This window comes from Amaranthus tricolor, chromosome 1 (genome assembly GCF_026212465.1).
Source record: "Amaranthus tricolor cultivar Red isolate AtriRed21 chromosome 1, ASM2621246v1, whole genome shotgun sequence".
Lineage (NCBI taxonomy): Eukaryota > Viridiplantae > Streptophyta > Magnoliopsida > Caryophyllales > Amaranthaceae > Amaranthus > Amaranthus tricolor.
Window position 1 is genome coordinate 10,770,292 of NC_080047.1, and position 26,766 is coordinate 10,797,057.

A 26,766-nucleotide genomic window follows, 5' to 3' on the forward strand; every position below is an offset into this window, starting at 1 on the left:
CGGTTCTTGTACCCTTAATCTTGACTCCCGTAACTTCACCATCCAATCCCACATTCGTTATAAGTACTTGGTAGTAGTTCGCGTTTCCTGTCATAGTGAACTTCATCCCACCATCTCTTTCACACTCGATCCTGCATCAAAATTCCGTCTTCCTTCAGCAAAAACAAACTTAGATTATCCATTGTAACCGTGCCCTATGATATCGATTAGGTTTATCCATTCGAAGTTTGGACAGTTTAAGTTGCGCACAACCTAAATCATTAACGAGAGTGGGTCTCGTTGGTTTTTAGCTAGGGTTTCAAGCCTTACGAGTTTTGCACGTAGGATAACAATCATCGCCGGGAAATATAGAGGAAGGATGGAAAGAATAAAACGTGCTCATGTTTTACCTCCAAATCTTTCAAGTTTGAAGGATCTGTTTCTGAAGGGAAAATCCGCAAGCATTTTAGCCAATTCTGATTGTTTGAGTTCAATCATTTCCCAAATCTAGTTATACAAATGAATCAAAATGCATTCTTTTCATTCTCAATTCTTTCAACGGTTTAACTTTTGAAACCAATCAGTACATTAGCTTAAAAGGCGAAGACACAATCATACTTCCATAAACAACATCAACAAGAAAAACTAACATTAAGAACCTTCAACTTAGAAGCAGTATACACATCAACACAATACTATGTTAGGCCGTGACATTTCATCACATATTCACCCCATGCGTCCACTCGTGTGCACACACTATAAGGCACCCGTGGGCTCGGACCCACAAACCCACGGGTAATGAGCATTGATTTGCATTCACATTTGAAGGTTTACTCTTTCCTAAAATCATATGGTATTAGGAGGATTACCCACCAAGCATTATATACAAGTCCACAAGAGACCAAAACCCACCATTTTAGTGACGTGGGATATTCCACACATGTGAAGTAATTCCAACGTACTATAGGGATTAAGGTGTCAAGAAACCAATTTAACCAAAAGCTTAAGCTGATGGTTGAGGCTCAGGATATGTTATATACTCTAAGATAATGGTGCTTGAGAAAATAACTTATTTTTCATTTTTAGCTTATTTGGCTCAAATAGATGATTATGTGGTTAGACCCACTGATACTGGTGTTTGGTAAATTAGTTGGTTGAAACAACATATAGTTATAAATAAGCTATTTTTAAACAAGTTGTTCTTAGCAGTGTCTTCGTAATCAGTCACGCTAATCAGCTACCAATGCACTCAACATTCACTTATATAATAAAGCAATTAACTAAAAAAAAAAAAAAAAAAAACAGGATTGGTTTTAGGGAATATGTTACCTCCTGAACTGAATTGGAACAATATCAGCTGACTTGACAGCAATTTCAGTGAATGCAGTTTCAGACATCTCAAAATGTTGGCGAGGAAAATTGCACCACCCACCATAATCAGGAGAAAGACCATAATTTGGGGCACAAAAATCAGTAGCAGTAACAAATACTGAAGGACTCCCAGGTTGACACCATCTTATATGATCAACACACCTAATCTCATAGCAAGCTCCACAAGTACTTCCTCTGTTGAACAATGTTGTGCTTAATCCTGTCACATATCTTCCATATGTTGCCTTATGCAGGTCACCATAACCACATGCCCCTTCTGTAAAAACAAAAACTAATATGAAAATGGTCTCAAATTATCATTCACACCATATTTAGGAGATTGTGGGCCAAAAACTATAGTTATTTGTTTTCGAATTATAATTGCTGAGGTGAATCGTAAATAATCTCTTTGTTGTCGTAATAAGAATAAGATCAGGTACATATGATCCAAAACACCCTATTTATGTGGGAGTCACTCAGTGATATTGGCATCAAAGAATCAACTCAACCAAAAGCTTAAGCTTTTGATGTGCCAGTTAAAAACTCTAACACGCCCCCTCGCACGAGAGCCTTATAGGCTAAAAGTATGGATGCATCACATGCCCTTTTCATGCCTGATGCTTAACCTTTCACTTTAAGTGAGAGGTGGTTGATATTCGAACCAGTGACCTCATGTCACGGTGCATACAATGTCAAGGAACCAAATCAACCAAATAAAAGCTTAAGCTTATGGTTGCCATGGTTTAGGCCCAGCATATGTTATACTAGTATACTCTTAACATTGGTTTTTTTACAATGTATATAGGAAAAATCCATGGATATGTAAATTGCTACATCTTTAAAGTGCAAAAGTTTCCATTTTTAATAACTACTAAGCATATGTACAAGTGTACAACAGCGTTCCACATTCTCTCAATTTTCTTCATTTTCTTGAGTAAATTTAACAAATCAAGAGTTTTCTACACTTCCCAGTTCTAAGTTTATCTTCTTTAAACCCAATTTGCTACACATTTCACATTAAACAATGTAAAAGAGTAAATTGAGGAAAAAGGAGTGGAATTATTACCAGTAATAATAGACCCATTTGCTTCCTTAGTGAATGTTGCTGTAGCAGACTCCCATTCTTCTTCTGAAGGTTCAAAATCATCATACCCTAAAGAAGAAAAAATGGTTATTTGCAGTAAGACGAACAAGAAAAATGCAGCTTGAAAAGTGCTGCTCATTTTAGAGAGAGAAAGTTAGCCTCTTTTATTTCCTTGTTATAGGGATTATTGAAAACTTCAGAGAGAGAAGGGTAGTAAAGGGTTTGTCAAGTTTGAGGAGGAAGAAATATTGGTTGAAAAAGAGTCACAAACTAACAAATAGTCAAGATTTGTGGGGTTTTTCTGGGTTTAGAACATATTGTTCTTGTTTTTCAGAGTATCAGCTAGCTTTAATGCAGGTGGCAGACACAAGATGCGCTAAAGTCTTTAAAATAGGGTTGATATGGCCCCAAAAAGCTCCTTTAAATTGTAGATGCATATAGACTTTTCTTCTATTTTATATTAATTTTGAATTATTTCTCTTAATATAAAAAATTGATAAAATTTGAAATTGTGACCTTTGGTTGAATTAAGTTTTAGTTTCATGTTAACAAATCAGCTTAATAAAAAACTTAAGTTAATGATTAAAGTTTAAAAATGTTTCTATGTTATAAATAAAGGTGTTTATTTGAATGCTCTAATGACATACTCCCTCCTATTCATCTTAAGTGTCTCATTTATTTTATGCACTATATCGAATGTACTTATCGTCTTATCCAATTGTTAATATACCTAATTATGTATAATTAAAAATTATAAAAAGTTGATATTAATAAACTTTACATTAAATCTTTAATTTATAGATTAATAATAAAAATATAATTTAAGAGTGATGGATAAATAGTGTCCCAAAAGTAACACCCAAGATAAATAAAAGAGAGTATAATTTAATTTTTTTTAAAATCGGGTTGGATAAATAGTGTCCCAAAAGTAACACCCAAGATAAATAAAAAAGAGTATAATCTAATTTTTTTTAAAATCGGGTTGAATAAATAGTGTCCCAAAAGTAACACCCAAGATAAATAAAAGAGAGTATAATTTAATTTTTTTTTAAAATCGGGTCAAATTTATTTGTAGAAGAAACTTCTACTCTTCTTTTAAGGAGAGGGAATAAGTAGGGTCAAAGTGTTGGGAGAAAAAAATGTGGTTGATGGGGTGTTAATAATTGTGCAGGAATTACTCAATTTTGCTCTATGATGGATAATGTCAAATTTTAAGTTTAGCTTTCAAGTCTCGTGCCTTGCTCTGCGCTCATGCCAACCTTTGGGCTATCATTAAGAGTAAGATGGGGGGTATCTTTGTTGCTTCCTAATCATTATGTGAAAGTGGCTAAGTTCCAAACTTCTAATGATTTTAGATTTTATGTTTTTATTCAACAATATGATACTCTAATGACACATATTGAACAAGGCATAAGTTATACTCCGTCCCTTCTTATAAAAAAGCACTATATGACTTAAAGATCATATAACATTTTTAGTCACATGATGAAACAATACATTTAGAAGGAAAATTTTCCTTTTTGCGTTTTATCCAAGCAAGTGTTAATAATTTATATAACTCTCGTTACAAGAGTTAAAATGCAAATAAAATATGAAGTAGTGAACAACCTTCCTATTAGAATCGTAATCATCTCATATACTATAATCTTATCAGATTGTGTTTCTTTTTTAAAACTACACTTCTCTCTCAATGTTAGTCTTTTGAAATGTTGAAAATTATAATGAGATAAAGAAAAGAGAAATTAATAGAGAAAAGTCAATGACTACATAGCTAATCTTGCGATTTCAATTAGTGTGTGTTTGGATAGAAGGAAATGGAGGAAAAGGAAAGGGAGGGATTTGGACGGATGGAGGATCTTTTATTTGGATAACAAAAACAGAAGAGAAGAAATTTAGAGGGATTTGAAAATGGATTTTTGTTAAGGTTTTAATATTTTCAAAGTTGGAATCTCTTTTTTTTATTTTTCCTTCCCTCCTAAACAAACAAGCACTCCCTCCGATTCTTTTAAGTTGTCTCATTTCCTTATTTGGGCAATTCACCTCAATTGTCCCATTTCTATTTTAGAACATAACTTTTAAACCAAAGTGTCCTTATACAATTCATGTAATTACCAAAGAACCCTAAAAAACTAATCTATACTAATTGACCCCCCTAATCCTAATTAACCTACAAATCATTCCCTCCCTTTATTAACACTCCTTCCTCTGATTATTTACCCCACCCCATCTTGATTGCTGTGGTTCACCCATTCCCTTCTAAAACCCTAGATTTTCATTTTCTTCCTCTCTTCTTCTCGACGACGCTACTGTAAACAGCTTGAACCCACCCCTTCTGAAACCCTAGATCTTCATCTTCATCTTGTTTTTTCGTCCCTTTAAAGAAGATCTACGTTTTGAATCTTCTTCTCTCTTCTATCCTCTCGTCTGAGTTTGGTTTTTTGTTTGAAGATCCATTAATGGAGTCGCCTAATTCTTCTTTTTCTCATCCCGCACTAAAGTTGTTGTTTGGCAATTGTGAAGATGAGGTTTTTTATATTTCCTCACCATATTCTTCAGTTGAAATTTCTCTAAATTAGGGAAGAACCATGGACAATGATGATGAAGAAATTTCGGCTATGTTTGATTTGGGACTTGATCTACCTGATGATGACCTTTTTCCTTCATTTGACTCAGAAGATTATGATGGTGAAGATGATGATACTAAATTTGATGTTAAGGGGCCCTTCTCTCGTAGGTGAAACGATTATTCTTTCCCTCTGACTAATGATGTTACATTTTCTTTTTGTTTTTCTTGATTATGCATGTTTGTATGTCTTGGTTTGTAATGATTTTTTTTAGGCCAATGAAAAGCTCAATGATTTTTGAAAAGAGGGCTTTTTAGTTGCTAGAAAAATCCATATACATACTCACAGTATCACCAATCTTTTTGGAGGCAAAGAGTATGTATATGGATCTCAATGATGAAACCATGTTGTTTTTTGAGAGATGCGCCTAAAATGAATTTTTTTTACCATTAAAAACCCCAAAAACTTTCCATTAAATGTTTAGTCATAAACAACTTGAATGAATCTACATGATGTTTAACCCTAAGTATTTTCATCCACTACAATAAGCCAAAAAATGTGAATTTGAATATTTAATCCAAAAGTGTGACTGCCTTTGTGACCCTATTTACTGTTACTGCTGGTGTTGTTGGTGCTGGTTGGTTGCAATTGTTGTTTGTTCTGTTGCTGGCTGTTGTTGCTGAATGATTGGTGTTGTTGTTTGTTCTGTTGGTGGCTGTTGTTGCTGAATGGTTGTTGTTGTTGTTGGTTCTGTTGCTTGTTGTTCTTGGTTTTCCTTATGGCTCATAATATATAATTGTTGTTGGTTGTGTTGCTTGATGGAAAATGTCTTGGTCTTCAATTCCCAAGTACAGTAAGATAACCTCTAAATGATTTGCATCCTAATGACGGAGTGACTCATAAATGATTTCTTTCCTAACTGTTAAATAATCTGGTAGTCTCCCTTCCCTAGCTACTTTGGTTTTGTTCAGGTGTGGAATATGGTAGTCAATACCACCAAGTTTTTTCAGTACCTCAACCTTACATGCTTGTAAGATTATCCAAATAAACCTTAATGTGTGGAGTTCTAAAGCTTCAAAAGGAAAGATATCTATCTTTCCGTCGAAAATTAGTTGACCTTCACAAGAATACATCAGTTTAGCAACCACACACATTAACCTAATTTTGGGAACGAATCTTTTTGACTGTATTTCCCTATGTGGCTCAGGTTCTCCTGGGGCAAGATAGTACGTTTGTTGTGTTCTAGTGAGGTAGAACAATTTTTCATCTATGTGAACTATGTTAGACATGTCATTGACTTTGAAAGCATCTGTCCGTGCATCATAATTGCAACTAGAAATACAAAAGAATAACCTGTCATTCTTGTTAGTGTCGGTTAGCAGTGGCTTGATTGAATTTGTATGCTTGCGTATTGCAACTGCTTGTTGACTTGTCTTTTTGGCCTTTTCTAAGGCTTGAAATCTGCTTTCATCAAATGATATTATTGTCCCTGAGTTTCTATCAAACTTTTTTACTACTTTCATCCATTATGGACCCCTCCTTTTGCTGAGTTTTAACTTTAGCCATATTCTACTGTAGGTCTTCTAGTGAACATTATACTTTTTGGTGATTTCCTCCATTAATCCATGTGCTGGGCCCTTTTTGTTAATCCCAATCAATAACTCATGCATTATTTCATTTTGGCGCCTATTTCAATTTGTTTTAAGGCAGTGTTACATTTTGGCTCTTCCTGTGACCCACAGTAATGATTGCTGTGTGTGGGTTTTGTGCTGTTTCTCATGACTTCAGTTTTTTGGAAAAGTTTTTAAATTTTAGATGACATTAATGATTTTTGTTTTTTGGCGCATTTTTTAAAGTGACTAACGTATACACTAAATGGATATTCGGTTTGTTCGACCTATTTGAAACATTGATCAATCATGTGACCTTTGCCTTTACAATGCTCACACACTCTTTCAAACTTAGTTTTCTTGGAATCCTTCCTCATACCAGCAGAATTATCAGGTTTGAATTGATGAGCAGCAAAAGCACTTATATCATTTGAATGACTTGTATAAAGGTTATTCTGATGTTGTCTCTCAACAGATTGTAAAATGTGATATACTTTATTGATGTTAGGTAAAGGATCAGTACTAAGAATGTTTGTTTTAACTTGATCATAGGCTGGGTTGATACCGGAAAGAAATTGAATTCACTTCATTCTATTTTCAGCATCTAAGATTTTTTTAAGAATTCCACAAGAACAATTAGCAAGAATACCACAAGAACAATCAGGAAAGCCTTCTAGGTCATGAATTTCATCCCATATTCTCTTTTTTTTAGCATAATATTCATTAATGGAAGAATCTTTCTGTTCAATAAGAAAAAGAGATCTATGTAGATCAAACAATTGAGGTACATTGCTTTGACCATATCTATCTTTAACTTCCTTCCACAATTGATAAGTTGAATCAACAAACATGAAGGTTTCTGCAATACCTCTTTCCATGGAATTGATGATCCAAGATCTTACAATGTAATCATTCCGGATCCATTTCTTGAAATCAGAGGAAGAAACAGATGGTTTAAAAAGAGTTCCATCAATAAAACTCACCTTATTTCTTGCATATAAAGCCATCTTCACAGATCTACTCCAGTTTACATAGTTAGAACCCGAAAAAAGAAGAGCGACAATAGAATATTGTGAAATGTCAGAAGAAGAAAGAAAATAAGGATCATCAAAATTGAAATTCATATTGCTTTGAACTGGAATTTCAGGATTATTTGTTAACGAGATTTCATCATTGATTGTCAAAGGTGTTTCTACATGTTTAGAAAATGGCGTTTCTGAATCAGCCATTTTAAGAGGGAAGAGAAAAGAAAAAAAATAAAAAAAATAAAAAAAATCAAAGGATGAAGAAAGAAGATAAGGCGGAAGCAGTAGGAGCGAGATCTTGCTCTGATACCATGAAGAACTATAAAAAAGCAAATAGAAATCAAGATAATCTTGATTTCAGAAATAGAAGCTTTGAGAAACTTTTAGAAGAAGCTAGAAGAAGAAGAGGAAACGTTTGTTTTTAATTCAAAACATCTGTTTTTACAAAAGAACAAAGGAGAAATATTTATATTACAAGCTATCCTCCTAATACTATTTTCTGAAGTCAATGAACGAAATGAAATCCGTATTCACATGGCCCGAGAAAAGTGTTCGTTGTTTGTAGCTGTGAATAAAGTGTTGAAGAGATCGAGGAAGAAGTGGAATTATCTATACCAACCCCCTTTATGAAATGTAATTTTTAATTTTACGGGATGTAATTTTTAATTTTGTAAATTAATTAATGGCAATTAAGACTTTTTATTTTTAGTTATGTAATTTAATTAATGGCAATGAAGACTTTGTATTTTTAATTATGTAATTGAACAATTTGTAATTTTCCTTCCAAATTAACTTCTCCATGCCATTCAACAAAAATTGGAGGAAGTATTTAGAGTTTAATCAATTTCATTATTAATAACCACTACATCACATGAATGTACTATTCAAGTTGATCCCTTTAATTTCTTAATATTCGTGCCCAATCCAAATGAAATAACTTAATGTAGTGTTTGGAAACAACTATTTCATTTCAAATTATGAATTTTAATTATGAAATCATAAATGAAGAATTTGAGAATAACAAGGTTTGGATAGTCATTTTCAAATCCTCAATTTTAACTATTTTAAAAGCAATGATGGAATTTGATTCAAATCCAAATTTGAAAATTTTTAATTTGCCAAAACAATAGATTTTTGCCAATTTCAAATTTTCAAATGAAATCATTATTCCCAAACATAGCATAAAAAATTAAAAGGAGTATTACTTTTCTTTTATTTTTCTTTCCTTCTTTTCCCTTCCCCCTTCCTCCTTCCCTTATATTTCATTCATTTTCAATTTAAAATTATTATCCAAATATAATATTAATTCGTGATTACAACTTGAAATTATAAATATCAAAGAGTAGATTCAAACACTTGATTCAAGAAATGTTTATTTAAGGTAGAGAAGACGTTTTTGATGAATTGAATAGTATTCGATAAAGATTTGGGATTGATTTGGCAATCCGAATGTAATCCACAAATTATTCGACACAAAAAAATTGACAATAAGAATCTGATAGTGTCTTCAAACAAATACTTCACTTCTATTAAGTGAGCAGTGACTCAGTGAGTCACAAACCCAGAACAATCAATCATCTCTAACCTTTGGTCAAACTCCATTTCAATGGAATCACTAAAAACATGCACTTTCATCTCCTTCTTTCTCTTTAACCTCCATTTTCTTCCTCTTTTCTTTCAAATAATCACAGCCACTGAAAACCCATCATCATCAATCATCTCTAGATTCCAAGAATACCTTAAAATCAACACAGCGCAACCAAACCCCAACTATAAGGAAGCTGCTGAGTTTATACTTTCTCAAGCTAAATCTTTGTCCCTTAAATCACAAACTATTGAATTTGTCAAAGATAAGCCTTTGATTGTTCTCAAATGGCCGGGGAAAAACCCTAAATTGCAGTCAGTTATTCTTAATTCTCATACTGATGTTGTTCCTGTGGAATCTAATAAGTGGGTTCATGACCCTTTTGGTGCCCATATTGATTCTCAGGGTAATATATATGCTAGAGGTTCTCAGGTATAAATTTCAATCAAGTTTGGTATTTCATTTTATGTTAGTCTAGCTTTTTTAAGCAGTTTGATTATGTGGGTATTTGAATTTTGTTGCAAATGAAAGAGTATGTTTTAGGTTTTTCGATAAAAATTATAATGCTTTCATTTTAGTTGTTGTTTGTTGGTGTGCATGTGATTGGATTATCATCATCATCATCCTTGAAAGGAGAGGTAATAAACCTCACTCAAGTATCACAAATTAAGATTTAAGTGTAGGTTTGTGTTGTGTCAAGTATAAGAATCAAATATGCAAGTGTATGATGAATGACAATAATAAAGTAATAATCAAGATAAAGATTTAAGGTGGTTCACCAATCTTGGGCTACATCCACCATCTAGCCTAGGATTATATTAATGTGTTTAAAGGATAAAATATAAACTTGAAGGAATTACAATGGTGTATAGTGTAAGGAAAGAGAGGAGCTAAAATGGGAGTATACTTGAGCAAGTAAGGTTGCTCTTAGATGTGAGACTTTGGTGCAAGTATTAAGGACCTAAAGACTAGTGTATTTATAGTGATACATAGAGGGAAATGGGGCAGCAACATAATGCAAGCAGGTGGCAGCCAGCAGATCACGTGAAACACAACATATTACAAGCAACAGGTTGTGCAGTGGGGCAGCAGCTTCTGTTGCATGGCTTTCCTCTTTCATCCAAACTTCAGTCTCCAATACTCTTGCACATTAATCCTAGGATTGATATTTGCCCTTTAAACTCTTTACATGTCAAAGATACTCTTCCATAGTATCATGTACTCTTGATTTCCATACAAAACCAACCACATGTGACACTTTGTCCTCTTCTAATCTTCACTAACTAAAATGATTAATTTTCTTAATCATGTTCTTGATTACTTAGTGAGCATAAATCACCAATAATCCTAAAAATCCTCATTGTCGATATATCCCGCTAATAGAAACTATGATCAAAGTGTGGATAGGATTGAAAGACACTAACCATAAACTTATCATACGAGATAAGGAGGACAAAGGATGAAAATCAAAAGAAGTATGTATCATATAAGAGGAGTAGAGCTAGCAACAGTGACTAACCTTGACAAGAACTGTATCTAGAAATAAATAACTAGATTTTGAGCTTAAACTGATTGACTTGTGACCAAATCCATTGCAAACAATGTGGCCCCTCAATTCTTGTATGAATTGGGTTTTGAGTAATCAAAAAGTAACTATACTTAAAGAGTGTAAATATCTAGTAGTGAAGGAGAATAGCTTGGACTCAACAATGGTAATATAATGGGTAGAAAATGAGTAAAAAACAGAGCAAGAAAAAGAGACAATCAAACACAAGTGTTTATGTGGTATTTAAGGATACCTCCCTCTCAAAAGCTGATTACTTTCATAAATAGATCAACAATACATTAATGATAAACCTCACACTCTTGAGAACAAACTCTCAAGATAGTGATTCTATTCAACAATGGATATCATACTTGATCTAATACATAGAAGAAGACAACTCTTATGATTTACACAACCCTAGTTTCTCTCTTGTATTAGCCTCACTCACTTCTGATTTTCTAATCTATTTGAGCCTTATATAGCCCACAATATGATAGGAAAAACCCTAGTACAAATGGCCATGATGCCCAAGCATACAAAGCAAAACAAAAACACGCGTCAGTGGGCCTGCTGCCAGCCTGCTCGGACGAGCGCCCCTGCTACTCAAATGAGCAGGTCCTCAAGAGCAGCTTCTGACTTCAGCTGCCTGCTGCTTCGCTCGAGCTCTCTCTTCCTTGTGTCTTGCCTCGTTCAAGGCACAAGTCAAATCTTCTTTGGTGCACTCTCTTGCATTTGATCAAGGCCGCCCTTGCCTTGCCCAATGCCATCCTTATAGATGATACTCTTGTTCTTTGTTGCACCGTCACCATGACACATTGAAGACCCTCTTATGTTGCTCACAACACCATGTGCATAGGCTTGAGTGATCAAGCCATCACCTTCACACATAGTATATTTGGCACTTGCTCTAACAAGTAGTATTGCATAAGATTATCATATTTTGAGTTCTGGCTTGTCACATCACCCATCTTCAATAGAATGAAGTAGCTTGATTGTGAAAATTTGACATTCTATTACCAAAGCATATAATTCTAAATTAAGGGCCCTTTAAGAGCATGAGGCCTGACTTTGCATGCCTTGTTTGCCACCCTTGCTTATCACTTATCACCTGAACCGTACGTGTTTGTACACATAGTTTAAATCTGACCATGATGCCTTACTTTGATGAGGCACACTTGTGCCTACGCTCTAGGACCCTTATTGCCTTAGGGCGCTTTGTGTCTACTCTAAGGGAGAGTGGAGTGGATCACATTGAAAGAATGAGTTCAGTCCTTGTGTCTCTTGGTTAACATTTCACTTTTGTAAATTTTTTTTGGTCTAAATATTGCAAAATTGCAAGAATGAATGGAATATATAACTCACCACCTAGACAAGTACATCACCAAAACAGAACGTAATGCTGATGGTGTATTGAAATACTGTTGTTTAAAGCATATCAAACTGTAATCTATGTTTTGGGGTTTCAGGTGACAGGAATGAGATGTTGTTTTATGATCTATTAAGGCTCTTAGAAAACTTCTATGCCCGTATCTGACATTGAGTGTTGTACTTTGTTCGTTATGCAGTTACTTATGTTTATAGATTGTGATAGATTTAGGCCTAATACATTGTTAACCAAAACGTAATTCGTTTCGTACGTGCAACGGGAATGTGAAATACAACCTAGAGGGACTCGGAAATGTATCTAGAAAACATTATGTATAAATTGTAAAGTTAATATCAAAAGAAAATGAAAATGATTTTTGTTTTTAAACATACATTTGCAGCTTCAACGCTTTACCTCTTTGATTTCTTACCTTTTCTCTCCTTGAATATGTGAATGAAGGACCAAAAACCTTTTACAGTATTGGTTGAAGGTCTGCTAAGGTGGGACGACACCTTGAACAATTGGGGACGCGTTTCGCTGGTGATCCGCAATATGCATTTTGGGGTCGTGAAATGGGGTTACGTTCCACGTTCAGGTTTCTATGGCCTAATGTTCATTCCCCTGACATTTAAAAAAATTGACTTATCATGGCTTATCGAACTGCATGTACCTCTTTTTTAGACGTTAATTGTGAAAACATGCTCTTTGAAATTGAGAGTAGATTTGCATACATAAGACACCCTTTAAACCTATTCAGTGTGAAATATTTTTAGCGGCATGTAGCTAAATTGTTGTGTTGATGTCTAATTAGTAATTATATTTATGACTTCTCCGTAGGATATGAAATGTGTGGGTTTGCAATACTTGGAAGCTATACGGAAGCTCAAGGATTCTGGGTTTGAGCCCACGCGTACAATTTACGTGACATTTGTGCCTGATGAAGAAATTGGAGGGCATGACGGGGCTGAAATGTTCGCCCTGTCTGATGCATTTAAAAAAATGAACGTGGCCTTTTTTCTAGACGAGGGACTTCCATCACCAGGAAAGAAGTATCGAGCATTCTATGCTGAGAGATCACCAATGTGGACTGTGATTAAGGCTACTGGGGCCCCTGGACACGGGGCTAAGTTGTATGATAATACAGCAATGGAGAATTTGTTGAAGAGTATTGAAAGTATTAGGAGATTTCGAGCTTCACAATTTGATATGGTAAAGGCTGGATTAAAAGCCGAAGGAGAAGTGATTTCAGTAAATATGGTTTATCTGAAAGCTGGCACTCAAACTCCTACTGTAAGTCTATATCCTATATTTCCCTGTGCATTACATACAAAAGCAATTAGCAAGTTAACAACTACTCATAACTCTGAATCATTTTACCTGGAATACATTCGGTTTGGAACGAGGAACATGAACGGGAACAAGGAACGGAACCTAGATTGACTCGGGAACGATTTGTAGGACATACATAATGTCAAAAAAAATATATTTGAAAACAAATTTACATTGAAATGATTTTTTTGCTGCTAGAAATTTTTTTAAGTGGAATTTTTTAGTCTTCTAGCTTTCATGTCGTTTTTTCTACCTTCTTTTTTCTTTAATTTGTAAATGAAGGCCAAAACCTTTTTAAAAGGATCTTCTACACCGAGACTGGCGAGACATAACCATGAGCGATTTGGGTCGCATTTCGTGGTGATTGGGGATGGACGTTCCTGGATCATGGAACGTGGCTACATTCCACGTTCCAAATAACTATGCTCTGAATACTGAATATTAATTCGTAATTCAAGCTGTATGTGATTAGCTCCGTTCTCATGCTTCTCTTCTCTATTTTGTCATCATCCTAGTGACTATTTAAGCCAATGATGGGGTCGCTTGTCGCTAGAATCTTGCGACAAGGTGATAAAAATTTAATTGAGTCCATAAAGGTAACCTTATCTATTATGCTTAAACAATGCCTGTTGTAAGCTGTAACATAATCAGACTTTCAGTACGTTTTATTGTCGTGTGATATTCCCAAATTACACTGCAAAGTGCCTTTCGTCTCGACGTCAATTTCTTGTTGAATATTTGCTATTTTGACACCTTCAAGTTCTAACATGGAGATATTCATATTGTTCATCAGGGTTTTGTCATGAACTTGCAACCTTCTGAGGCTGAAGCAGGTTTTGATATTCGGGTTCCACCAACTGCTGATCAAGATGCCCTTGAGAAACGTATCGCTGAGGAATGGGCCCCTGCTTCACGTAACATGACATTTGAGGTTTGAGTTGCTTATCTGAAGAACTCTGCTTCTATTATACGTGACAAACTATCAATTGAACATACTCATTCTCTTACCCCAACCTTTGAAATTAATAGTAGTGTTTGGTAGGCCGTGACAATACGTCACATATTCACCCTGTGGGTTCACTCTGGACACACCCACGGGCATCCGTGGGCTCAGGCACACAAACCCTGAGTAATGAGCATTGACTTGCTTACACACTTGATGATGTTTATTCTTTCTCAAAACCATATGGCATTAGGAGGATTACCCATCAAGCACTATATGCAAGTTCCCAACACACTTTTATAGTGACGTGAGATCTCCCTCCCATGTGAAATATTTCCAACAGTATTTAGTGAAAAATTTATCCATTTTTTGTTCTTATAAACAAAAAGGCGGAGTACGTAGCTAATTTGAGGATGATAGTGTGATTGTCATCTTTTACCGCTCTCTCTTTGTTATTAATTTCTCTCCCGCCAGCACATGTGGTTTCATCAATCTGGTCTTGCCTCTGATCTACGACTAATACATTTAATGCATGGGCAGTTTAAGCAGAAGAAATCTGTGCTAGACAACTTTGGTAAACCAGCTCTCACTGCTGTCGGCAAATCAAACCCTTGGTGGGTCCTTCTAGAAGAAGCTGTTTACAGTGCTGGTGGAGAACTTGAAAAGCCGGAAATTTTCCCTGCCTCCACAGACGCTCGTTACTTTAGGCAACAAGGCCTGCCTGCTATAGGTTTCTCTCCAATGGTGAACACTCCAGTTCTACTACATGACCACAATGAGGTACAAGTGTTGTCTTCATTTCACTTCCTTGTATAGTTGTGCATACCTAATTTACTTCTTATCTATCTGAAAATTGATAAACTTAATGCCTGGACTCGATGTATGACTTTTGAGTGCTATACTAACTTATATCGTCATCCGTTTAAGCAATTAGATAGCTCATTTTATGACATGTTTTTACTCGTTACAGTTCCTAAACCAAGAAGAGTATCTTAAAGGAATCGACATATATGTGTCTATCATCAAAGCTTATGCATCTTATGCTGAGCATTCTGAAACAAGAGATTCCAGCTCAAGCGATGAATTGTAAAAGTGCCATTTGCCGTCCAAAATATCAGATGTGGTGTCACTATGCTGTTCGGTTGCACGTTTCCTACGTCAAAGCCTTTCAAATAATGCTTTAGAATTGGTTTGCTGGAGAAACTAACATAGGTGCTTTTGTTGTATGGCGATGATTTTCGACTGATTCTGCTACTGCTTCGATTTAAACTTAACAAGTCGTAGTAGTTGTTTCTCCACAAACTTACAGTTAACGTATAATAATTGTGTGAGCCGACTGGCTTTGGACTGTTTTCCTTCCTTCTATTTTTGCAGTAAGATTAATGTTAGACTATGTATTACAGTTACGCGTATAGCGGTTATCTAGTATAGTAGCAGTTATTTGGTATAGCGGTTATGTAGGCAATATGGCAGTTATTCCTAGGAGCAGTTATTCAGACCTCATGTATATATTATCACCAAATAGTTGAATGAAAGATATACAGAAATAAAAGTAATAAAAACCAAAAAAACTTGCTGATTAACCAGAAATCAATTAACAAGAAAAATGCAGCTTGAAAAGTGCTGGTTATTTTAGAGAGAAAGTTAGCTTTTTTCTTGTCATAGGGATTATTGAAAACTTTTAAAGAGAGAAGGATTGTAAAGGGTTTGTCAAGTTTGAGGAGAAAGAAACATTGGTTCAAAAAGAGTCGCAAACTAACAAATAGTCAAAATTTGTGGGGTTTTTCTGGGTTTTTGAAGTTCATATAATTCTTGTTTCTCAGAGTATCAGCTAGCTTTAATGCAGGTGACAGACACAAGATGCGCTAAAGTCTTTAAAATAGGGTTGATATGGCCCCACAAAGCTCCATTAAATTGTAGATGCAGTATAGACTTTTCTTCTATTTCATATTAATTTTGAAATATTTCTCTTGAGATGAAAAATCGATAAAATTTGAAATTGTGAACTTTGGTTGAATTGAGTTTTGATTTCATGTTAACAGATCAGCTTAATAAAAAACCTAAGTTAATAATTGAAGTTTAAAAATGTTTCTATGTTATAAATAAAGGTGTTTATTTAAATGCTCAAATGACATACTCCCTGAACCGTACGTGTTTCTAGACATATAGCTTAAATCTGACCATGGTGCATCACTTTGATGAAGCATGCTTGCGCCTATGCTCTAGGACCCCTATTGCCTTAAGGCGCTTTGTGCCTTTTGATACTCTAGTGGAGAGTGGAGTGGATCACTTGGAAAGACTTGGTTTAATCCTTGTGTCTCTAGGTTAATACTTCACTGTTGTAAAATTTTCTGGTCGAGTGTTGCAAAATTGCAATATTGAAAGGAGTATATAACTCACCACCTAGACAAGTACATTACCAAAACAGAACATAATGCTGATGATGTGTGGAAATATTGTTGCTTAAAGAATATCAAACTATAATCTATGCTTTGGGGTTTCAGTGACAAGAATGAGAAGATGTTGATAATGGCTGTTTTATAATCAGTTAAGGCTCTTAGAAAACTTCTTTGCCCGTATCTGGCATTGAGTTTTGTATTTTGCTCGTTATGCAGTGACTTACTTATGTTTATGGATCGTAATAGATTGATGGCCTATAACTTAATTCGTTTCTGTACATGGGATGAGAACGGGAACATGGAATACAACCTAGAGTGACTAAGAAATGCATCTAGAAAACATTATGTACAAACTGTAAAGTTACTATCAAAAGAAAATGAAAATGATTTTTGTGCTCTATAATTTTTTAAACATACATATTCAGCGTTAAGGCTTTGGCTCTTTGATTTCTTACCTTTTCTCTCCTTGAATATGTGAATGGAGGCCCAAAAAGCATTTACAGTATTGGTTGAAGGTCTGCTAAACTGGAACGAAACCTTGAGCAATTGGGACACGTTTCACTGGTGATCTGGGACGGGCATTTTGGGGTCACGGAATGGGGTTACGTTTAACGTTCAGCTTTCTATGGCCTAATGTTCATTTCTTTGACAGTTTAAAAACAATTTTGACGTAGAATGGCTTATCAAATTGAATGTACCTATTTTTTCAAACGTTAATCGTGAAAACATGCTCTTTGAAATCGAGAGTAGATTTGCATACATAAGACAGCCTCTGAACTGTTACACATCAGAACTCGGCTGATGAGTTGGCAAGGAAGAGACCCGAGGTAGTCCACACTTATTGTAGGAGAAGAAAATAATTGATGAGTTGGCTTGGTTACCTTGGTATCATTTTCTGTTTTTAGTAAGGGTTATTCTTTGAGCATTGTATATATATAGCTGGGGGTTCTTTTTGTTGGGAGGCTATGGTAATACAAGAAGTACTATTCAGACTACTGGCCTCTGTCTCTCTTCTTCCCTTTCTGTTTTCTGTTTTCTTTGTTTGTTTCCCTTGTAATACTTGCAGATACATAATAGTTGGTATCAAATTGTTTGTTCCCGGGGGATTATGGCTCCGTCTCACAATTCAGTGGCGTTTCTGTGTGGATTACAGGGCTCTAAATAAGGAAATTGTTCAAGATAAGTACCCCATACCGGTGATTGAGGAGTTACTCGATGAGCTCCATGGGGCAACGATTTTCTCAAAGTTGGACTTAAAGTCGGGGTACCATTAGATTCGGGTCGCTAGTTCGGATGTTCCTAAGACGGCTTTTCACACCCTCGACAGTCACTATGAGTTTCTTGTCATGCCTTTTGGTTTGACAAATGCTCTAGTTACGTTTCAGTCATTAATGAATGATGTTTTTCGTCCTTGTTTACACAAGTTCATTCTAGTTCTTTTTGACGATAATAGCACATCTTTGGAGGAGCATACCCAACATTTGGCCGCCACTCTTGAACTTCGATTTTTGCACAAGGTCTATGTCAATGAAAAAAAATGTGAGTTTGGCCTTCATCATCATCATCCAACCTAGTATATCCCGCTCATAGAAAAAAACTATAGACAGGGTTTGGGGAAGGAAGGACAGCGGCAACTCATACCCATAGAGGGAAGGATAGGGTCTGAGTTTGGCATTCATGAAGTTGCTTATTGAGGGCATGTTGTTTCAATTGCAGGGGTGGCTATGTATAAGTCCAAAGTTTAAGTTATGTTAGGATGGCCAAGCCCGCGTTCGTTGAAGGAGCTCTGTGGTTTCGTAGGCCTCACAAGCTACTATCGCCGGTTTATTAAGGGTTATGCACGCATTGCTACACCCTTGACTGAGCAGTTGAAAAAGGATAGTTTTCATTGGAATGGTGAGGCGGAAACAGCTTACGGTGCTCTTAAGATTCCTATGGTATAGGCTTTGGTTCTTAGTGTTCCCAATTTTCAGCTTCTTTTTGTGGTCAAGGCCGATGCTTCTGGTCGTGAGTTGGGAGCTGTGCTATCCCAAAATTCGCATCCGATTGCCTATTTCAGTAAATCTCTCAAAGTTCGAGGTTAATCAAAACCCATCTACGAGAAGGAGTTGATGGTCATTGTGTTGGTGGTTCAAAGGTGGCGACATTATCTTTTGGGCCGTCATTTTATAATTTGGTCTGATCAACATAGTTTGCGTTTCATAACCGAACAACGAGAGGTCGGAGCGGAGTATCAAAAGTAGGTGAGTAAGTTGATGGGATATGATTTTGAGATTTAAGTATAAACCCGCGGTCACCAATCAAGCTGCCGATGCCCTTTCGGAATATCCTTCTTTTTCATTGATGGAGCTTAACTCTTATCTTTCACAATGTTCGATTCCTTGGGATAAACTTCATTTGCAGGTGGATAGTGATCCTTTTCTTAGCTCTTTAAAAAAACAGTTGAAAACGGGCTCCGGTTCCTCACCCGACGCTTGTCTGGACTAGGGTCGCCTCTTGTACAAAGGTCGTTTGGTTCTTCCTAGATCTTCCCCTTTCATTCGGCAACTTTTAATGGAGTATCATCATTCGGCTATAGGGGGACACAACGGTGAATTTAAAACCTACCTACGTTTGGCTAATCAGTGGTTTTGGGTGGGTATGCGAAAGCAGGTGGCTCAGTTTGTTCGAGATTGCTCTATATGCCAGTAAAATAAGGCGTCGCATTAGCAGCCGACAGGTTTACTCCAACCTTTACCCATCCCTTCTCAGTTCGGGAGGACATTTCAATGGACTTTATGGTGGCTCTTCCTCGTTCGGGTGGGTTCGATACCGTATTGGTTGTGGTGGATCGATTCACGAAGTACGCTCATTTCGCCGACCTCAAGCATCCTTTCACAGTTATCTCTGTCGCAAGTCTTTTTGTGAGTGAGATCGTCATGGTTTTCCCCTTTCAATTGTGTTGGATCGCGACCAGGTCTCATGAGTCTGTTTTGGAGGGAGCTTTTCCGATTGCAAGGCACGACTTTATTACGTAGCACAACTTATCATCCGCAGACTGACGGTCAGACCGAGATCGTGAAATAATTCGTTGGAGTCCTACTTACTGTTTTGTGAATGAGCAGCCTTCTCACTGGTCGCATTGGCTTCATTGGGCGGAGTATACAACACCTCCACCCATTCCTCTGCTAAGATGACTCCTTACCAAGCCTTTTATGGGCGCTTTCCTCCTACTCTTCTTCGTTTTGGACATAACACAGCGGCAGTGGATAGCATGGATCAATGGTTGAGAGAACGCGACGCCATTTTGGACGATTTGAGATTTCATTTCCTTAAGGCTCAGTTGCACATGAAGGTTACGGCGGATTTCAAGCGCCATGATGTTCATTTTGAGGTGAGTGACATGGTGTACTTGAAGCTTCAACCATATCGCCAGCAATCTTTAGCTCGCCGCTACTGAGAAACTTTCTTCTCGGTTCTACAGTCCCTATGAGATCTTATCTCGCATAGGTCAGGTGGCTTACAAGCTCGACTTACTTCCTACTTGTAAAGTCCACCCAGTGTTCCATGTGTTGTAGTTAAAGCAAGCTCGGGGATCTAACATTATTGCTTCCGATTTTCCCATTCAGCTGACCACTACTCTTGAGTTACAAGCTAAACCAGAGGCAGGTGTTGGGCTTCGCAAATCCGCACTGCACATTTTGGCCATAGATGAGGTATTGATCAAATGGTAGGGGTTAACCTTATCGGATGCTACTTGGGAACATTGATGCTCATTTTCCACATTTTCACCTTGAGGACAAGGTGAATCTTTTTGGGGCGGGTATTGTTACGAATCAGAACTTGGCTAATGGGGTGGCAAGGAAGAGACCCGAGTTTGTCCTCACTTACAGTAGGAGAAGAAAATAACTGATGAGTTAGCTAAATAATTGATAAACTGGCCTGGTAGTTATTTTCTGTTTTTAGTGATGGTTATTCTTTGAGCATTATATATATATATGGGGTTTCTTTTTGTTGGGAGGCTGTGGTAATAATTTGTGGAGTATTTAACTTTGGAGTCTAGGACCACTCGAAGGTTCCTTTTTGTCATGAACTTGCAAGCTTCTGAGGCCGAAGCAGGTTTTGACATTCGGGTTCATCCAACTGCTGATCAAGATGGCCTTGAGAAACGTATTTCTGAGGAGTGGGCCCCTGCTTCACGTAACATGACATTTGAGGTTTGAAATTAATGCTCTCTCTTCCTTTATTATTTATTTCCACCCTCCCCCGCCAGCACATTTGGTTTTATCAATCTCGTCTTGCTTCTGATCTACGACTAATACAATAAATGCATGATGATATCTGTGCTTGACAACTTTGGTAAACCAGCTCTTACTGCTGCTGGCAAATCAAACCGAGGTGGGTCCTTCTAGAAGAAGCTGTATATAATGCTGGTGGAGAACTTGAAAATCCGGAAATTTTCTTTGGCTCCACAGACGCTTGTCACTTTAGGCAACAAGGCCTGCCTGCTATAGGTTTCTCTCTAATAGTGAATACTCCATTTCTACTACATGACCGCAATGAGGTACATATTAGTCTTGTCTTCATTTCACTTCCTTGTATCGTATTATAGCATATCTAATTTACTTCGGTCTATATTTTACGTCACTGAAAATTGATAAACTTGATGCCCGGACTCGATGTTTGTGTTCAAGACACCATTTGTCATGGAAGTTCACCCGTTGAGGCGGGGTTGTTGTACTAGTTATATAGGATTCACTTTCGCCAATATAAGAAAAATACAAGAGGGACTTGATATTCACATTCGAAGTTAAATTCTACACTCTCACAGTTAGACAACACTCCGTCCACTGCTCTTCTTGAGTGAAGGAGCAATGAGATATGAATTAATCGAGGGGGTTAGGAAATCAAATTTCACAAGATGAGATTACAAAAATGACTAGATTTGTGTTATGAACCGGGTCAAAGTGTTTAAGGGCATTATCGTCATTTCACTATTAGTTAGGTCTTGATATTGTGTTTAGTTAAATAGCTGTTATTTTAGTAGTTGTCTTTTGGGCTTAGGCAGTTAGGCTATATAAAGAGCCAGTCTTGTAAGAACAAGGGAGTTTTTGGATTGGAAATAATAATAATGGAGTTAGAGGCAGACTCGAACTTGCCCAACGAACTATCGTTCTTGACTGATTTTGTTAGTCTATGTCAGTGTCCTTGCCGGTTCATCACAATTTGTTTTGCACCTTCTCAGTTCTCACCTTTTTTGGTTAACCATACAAACTAAATCAAGTGCACACTAAATAGATTTTGTACATACTTATATTGTAACCTTTTTAAGCAATTAGATAGCTTGTTTTATGACAAGTTTTTACTCGTTACAGTTCCTAAACCAAGAAGAGTATCTTAAAGGAATCGACATATATCACCAAAGCGTATGCATCTTATGCTGAGCGTTTCGTAACAAGAGATTCCAGCTCACACGATGAATTATAAAAGTACCATTTTCCTTCCAATATATCATTTCAGGTGACACTATGTTGTTCGGTTGCACGTTTCCTACGTCAAAGCCTTTCGAACAACGCTTTAGAATTGGTTTGCTGGAGAAACTGACAAAGGTGCTTTTGTTGTTTGGCGATGATTTCCAATTGATTCAGCTACTGCATCGATGTAAACTTCACAAGTCGTAGTAGTTGTTCATAAACTTACAATTGCCTAATAATAATAATTGGGTGAGTTTGGGCTATGTTTTCCTTCCTTCGATGTTTCAGCTCTCGTGTCCCCTCTCATGGTTAGGTCACAAGCGGGCGTGGCCAATGAGCTTGGCTCATTATCCATACGCATTCTTTTGAGTAAGGCTCATTGGCTCATTGGCTCATTGGCTCATTCCTAGACCCATTGTGAAAACGAAATTGAAAAGGTGTCCTTAGTTGTTAAGTCCTAAGATTTTCACTTATAAAACAATGCCAACTTCACTTTACAGTTTATATTAATAGACCTGTTCAACATAATCGGTATCCGGACAGATCAACTTTGATAAATTTGTTAAATAAGACTAGAACTTAATAGGTTAGCTTATTATCTAGTTTGATATGATCTGATCAACCATTTTAAAAAAATTTTAAGTAATAGAATATTAGGGTTTTTATTGTTCTTGAAATGATGCACTTCTATCCCTACACGTGAAATGATAATCATTAACACTTGGAGAGTCGAACATTTGAGATTTTTAAATAATCTTTCTGGCCCGTTTCTGAACTTTCGGTGGCCTAAGAGCGAGATTAGAAATAGGGGGCCTTTATCGCCTTTCATATATTTTATAGATTATAAATGATAATAAGAGAATCCTATAATTGCAAAATTATAAAAAATATAAATTATAAATTATTACAAAAATAAGATAAATTATAAAATAAATGACATTATATATCAAAAGTAAAATTTTTAGTGATAGAAATATCAAAATATAAAATCAAATTAGAAGTTAAATTATTCTTAAGATGAATTTGAAAAGTTTTTATTTTTTTCTTAAAATCACAATAGGAAATGGAAAAGTTTCCATTTAGGTTGAGGGAAAAAAGTGTGTAAATCTTCTAAAGTTATTATACTTGTAAGACAATTATTGTGTTAACAATATTATCCAATACCCATTCCCACTACCGTACCATTCACATGTTTTCTTTTTAAATTTCTAACTACATAATTTCTGAATATGAGGCCCTGAGCCTTTTCCCCATCCCCCAGGTCAGATACGGGCCTGCAATCTTTATTATTAAGCGCATTATGTAAAAGACCTAAATCACAAACTCATTTTATGCATAAATATTGTTATTGTTATAAATGTTTATTTGGGTTATCAGGTTGAGTTCAAGTCAGGTGTTTTAGATTAGTTTTGGATCTTGTGTCCACGTTGATTTTTATATAATTCAAAATTTATTCTGAAGCCGGGTTTGGTAACAAGGCAAATCGTCAGATATGTTTTGAACACCTCTAATTATCACTAATATTGAACCGACACTTAATATAATATACTTATTAAGCATTACAATCACTAGTCAAAGTCAGGGTCCGGAGGAGTAGAATAGTGGGAAAATCATATCCAATGAGAAAAGCGCTTATTAAGAATATCTCCCAAAATATAGATTCCTACAAAGAGAAGAGCGAGTTACACTCAACACGTCTGAAAAAACATCTGCAATTTCGTGAATTCGATCACTTGAAAATGCAAGAAACATGCAACAAATAAGTTCACACACATGGCGCTAAACACATTAAGGGTTACATGTTTCTATATAAGGCTCGTACAAAGGCGCTTTCCTCGAATTCACATTGGTAGGTTCTTTCACTACAACTAAGTTGCTCAAGAATGAATATTTGACATTCTATTGCTTAAAAAACATTAACATTAAATTTAGGCTCCTTTGAACGTGATGCATGGTTTTGACTTTTGATGTATGTTTCCAATCACGCTTAGCAAATATTTCTAATTAGTAAAACAAGTCAACTAAATAATTAATAAGGATTTAGGTGGTTTTGTGTAGAAATTAATAAAAGAAATAAGAAAATTTAAAATGATGAAAGATTGTTATTTGAATAACAAATTGGAGGAGAGAAATTTAAAGGGAAGGTGTTCGAAAGAAAAGCATGTACAAATTTTTTAAACGAGTTGAATAGACATACTCATTTTTTGTCTTTTTCCTTCTCTTTTAAACAAACAAAATGCATTTTCTCACTTTATCCATCTTATTTATTTCTTTATTTTTATCTCCTAATTTACTTTCGGAACAACGAACATAATATTCGATCATTTAATACTTCCATCCCGTAAAAGATACTTAGAGCAATCAGAATTTTTTTTACTGATTTGTAGGGCCACACAATTGACCACAAATGTGAGATGTCGGCTCCAACTAATTTGTGCAAAACTCCTGCATTGGGCCTGTATGCTTTTTTTACAATCTATGACTAGTCTGTACTCTAATTGACTATAATGGCCTACTAGAAGTCTAATACTTTAAACACAGTCGGTCATAAGGATTGTGAGTAGAATTATTTTTGCCCCTATTCTGAAAAAACGGTTTTTCGAACCCAGTCCATTAAATTTTAATATTCACTTATCGTATTCTTAATACTTATTTACATTGTCCTTAATACATGCTTATATTAAAATGTTTACTTACAATATTTTTAATGCCTATCGAGAAATTTAGCCTACTAACCTACTTACCATATTCTTAATATCTACTTATAATATCTTTTAACGCCTACTCACAATATATTAATGCCCACTATTTAAGTATTTAAGTACTTACAATATTCTAAACGCCTCTTTACAATATTCTCAATGCCTAAACACCGTCGGCAATACGAATTTTGAGTAGAATTATTTTTAGTAGGAATAATTTTTAATCGGGTTAGTTTTGGCTCGAATTAAGTTTGTTTTATATCGGATTTTGATCCAACAAGTCATGAATTTCTTTTTAAAAATATTCTATCATTAATGGTTTTCTAAAAATGTAAATATTTTGTTTATAAAAAAGCCAATATATCGTTATCAAGACCATAACAAAGAAAAGTTCACTCAAAAACAAAAAAAAAAAAACTAAAAATATAATAAGTTTCTAACTAAAGATAATGACGTGCAACTGAAAAGATTAATAATATTAACAAAAAAAAGTCAAAAGGGTTGGATTTGGGTTTTGACCCAGGTTTTTGGTATTTTCGGATCAGGTTATTCTCAAATTACCAGTTGAATTTTATGATTCATACATACTTCCTCCGTTCCATAATACTTGCTACATTTTCTATTTTTGGCAATTTCATATTACTTGCTACATTTCCGTTTTTAGTAATAAAACAATCATTTAAAGTTCTACCTACCCCTATTTTTATCCTACTCTATACTTTATACTCTATAATAAAATACTATACTATACTCTATAAAGTAACCTAACAATTTATTTTTCCTTTTTCTTTTTCAATTAACAATAATAAAATACAATATTCTATAAAGTAAACAATCAGCTACAGTGTAAGTCAATCACTTTTCTTAATTCTCGTGCCCATGCAAATGTAGCAACAATTATGGAACGGAGGAAGTACTAATTTTTAGTCGAATTTTAGGTGAATCTTGAGTTCGATTAAATTTTTGAAAAATGATATATTAGGGTTGTATATAAGAAAGAATTTTGTATTTTATTTATGTAATTTAATATTTTTATTGCTTTGGAATCATAAAAATTTTATTATAATTTATTACCATTTATTCTTTCTTGGGAGTAAAATAATTATATAAAATATTAATTATTTTACAATTTCTAGATTAGACTCTCTTGGAAGGTTAAAAGTATTGATAATAAAGATAATTTATTAATTTTTATGTAGAGATTTAAGGCCTGTAATGATTACCCTAAATTTTTACATGTATATAGATATAGATTATAGATATAGATATTCTCAAGTCAAGAGACTTTTTGGTCGCGTTTTTTTTTTTATGGATTATGAGTTGTCACCTTTCTACCCTTCCCAAATCCTGATCATAGTTTTCTATGAGCTAAAGATACAACTACTCTAATCAAATTAATTGGTTGCTTTAAATTTGGTGCCACTCATCATAAATGTTTTTGTATGGCAAGATGTCTAATCTTACTTCAATGTCCTAATCATCAAGCTATAGGATGGGTCGATATGTTTAGAGATTTATGTATTTTGATCGGAAATAAATGGATCGATTCCTGTTATACGGCAATCTGTGAGTCTAATTTATTTCGTAAATTCAGTCATTAACAAAAATTTCAAAATAATTAAATTTTCTTAAAATAATTTTTAAAGTTATAATTTTTAAATTTAAAATAGACATTTTAACCTTTGAAATATACATTTTAAATTTAAAATTGACAACTTTAAATTCTTAAAGTAGACATTTAGCATTTAAAGTGGTCATTTTAACCATTGAACAAGGAAAATAAAGGCTTGTAGTAAAGACTTTAAACATT

The 26,766-nt window shown here is 35.2% G+C and overlaps 3 protein-coding genes across 3 annotated transcripts in view; 1 reads left to right on the forward strand and 2 right to left on the reverse strand.

The window, feature by feature from the left end:
• Positions 1–2,807, reverse strand: part of LOC130825580 (expansin-A16) — a 3,297-nt gene extending 490 nt beyond the window's left edge. Inside the window, exons 1-3 of the mRNA XM_057690874.1 lie at positions 2,417–2,807; positions 1,309–1,627; positions 1–131 (exon numbers count right to left, since the gene is read on the reverse strand). The exon at positions 1–131 is cut by the window's left edge and continues 490 nt beyond it. Coding sequence (XP_057546857.1) covers positions 1–131; positions 1,309–1,627; positions 2,417–2,573 — 607 coding nt within the window. The 5' untranslated portion in view covers positions 2,574–2,807. The remainder of the gene's footprint in view (positions 132–1,308; positions 1,628–2,416) is intronic.
• A 3,860-nt stretch (positions 2,808–6,667) lies between these two features.
• On the reverse strand, positions 6,668–7,837 carry LOC130826246 (uncharacterized). Its single transcript, XM_057691876.1, has 3 exons — positions 7,258–7,837; positions 6,925–7,161; positions 6,668–6,780 (listed from the first exon to the last, which is right to left on the reverse strand). The coding sequence occupies exons 1-3, from the start codon at positions 7,835–7,837 to the stop codon at positions 6,668–6,670; spliced, it is 930 nt and encodes a 309-aa protein (XP_057547859.1).
• A 1,137-nt stretch (positions 7,838–8,974) lies between these two features.
• LOC130825588 (uncharacterized) lies at positions 8,975–15,849 on the forward strand. Its single transcript, XM_057690887.1, has 5 exons — positions 8,975–9,650; positions 12,968–13,420; positions 14,253–14,390; positions 14,943–15,182; positions 15,373–15,849. The coding sequence occupies exons 1-5, from the start codon at positions 9,240–9,242 to the stop codon at positions 15,490–15,492; spliced, it is 1,362 nt and encodes a 453-aa protein (XP_057546870.1). The 5' UTR covers positions 8,975–9,239; the 3' UTR covers positions 15,493–15,849.
• Positions 15,850–26,766: the final 10,917 nt, after the last annotated feature.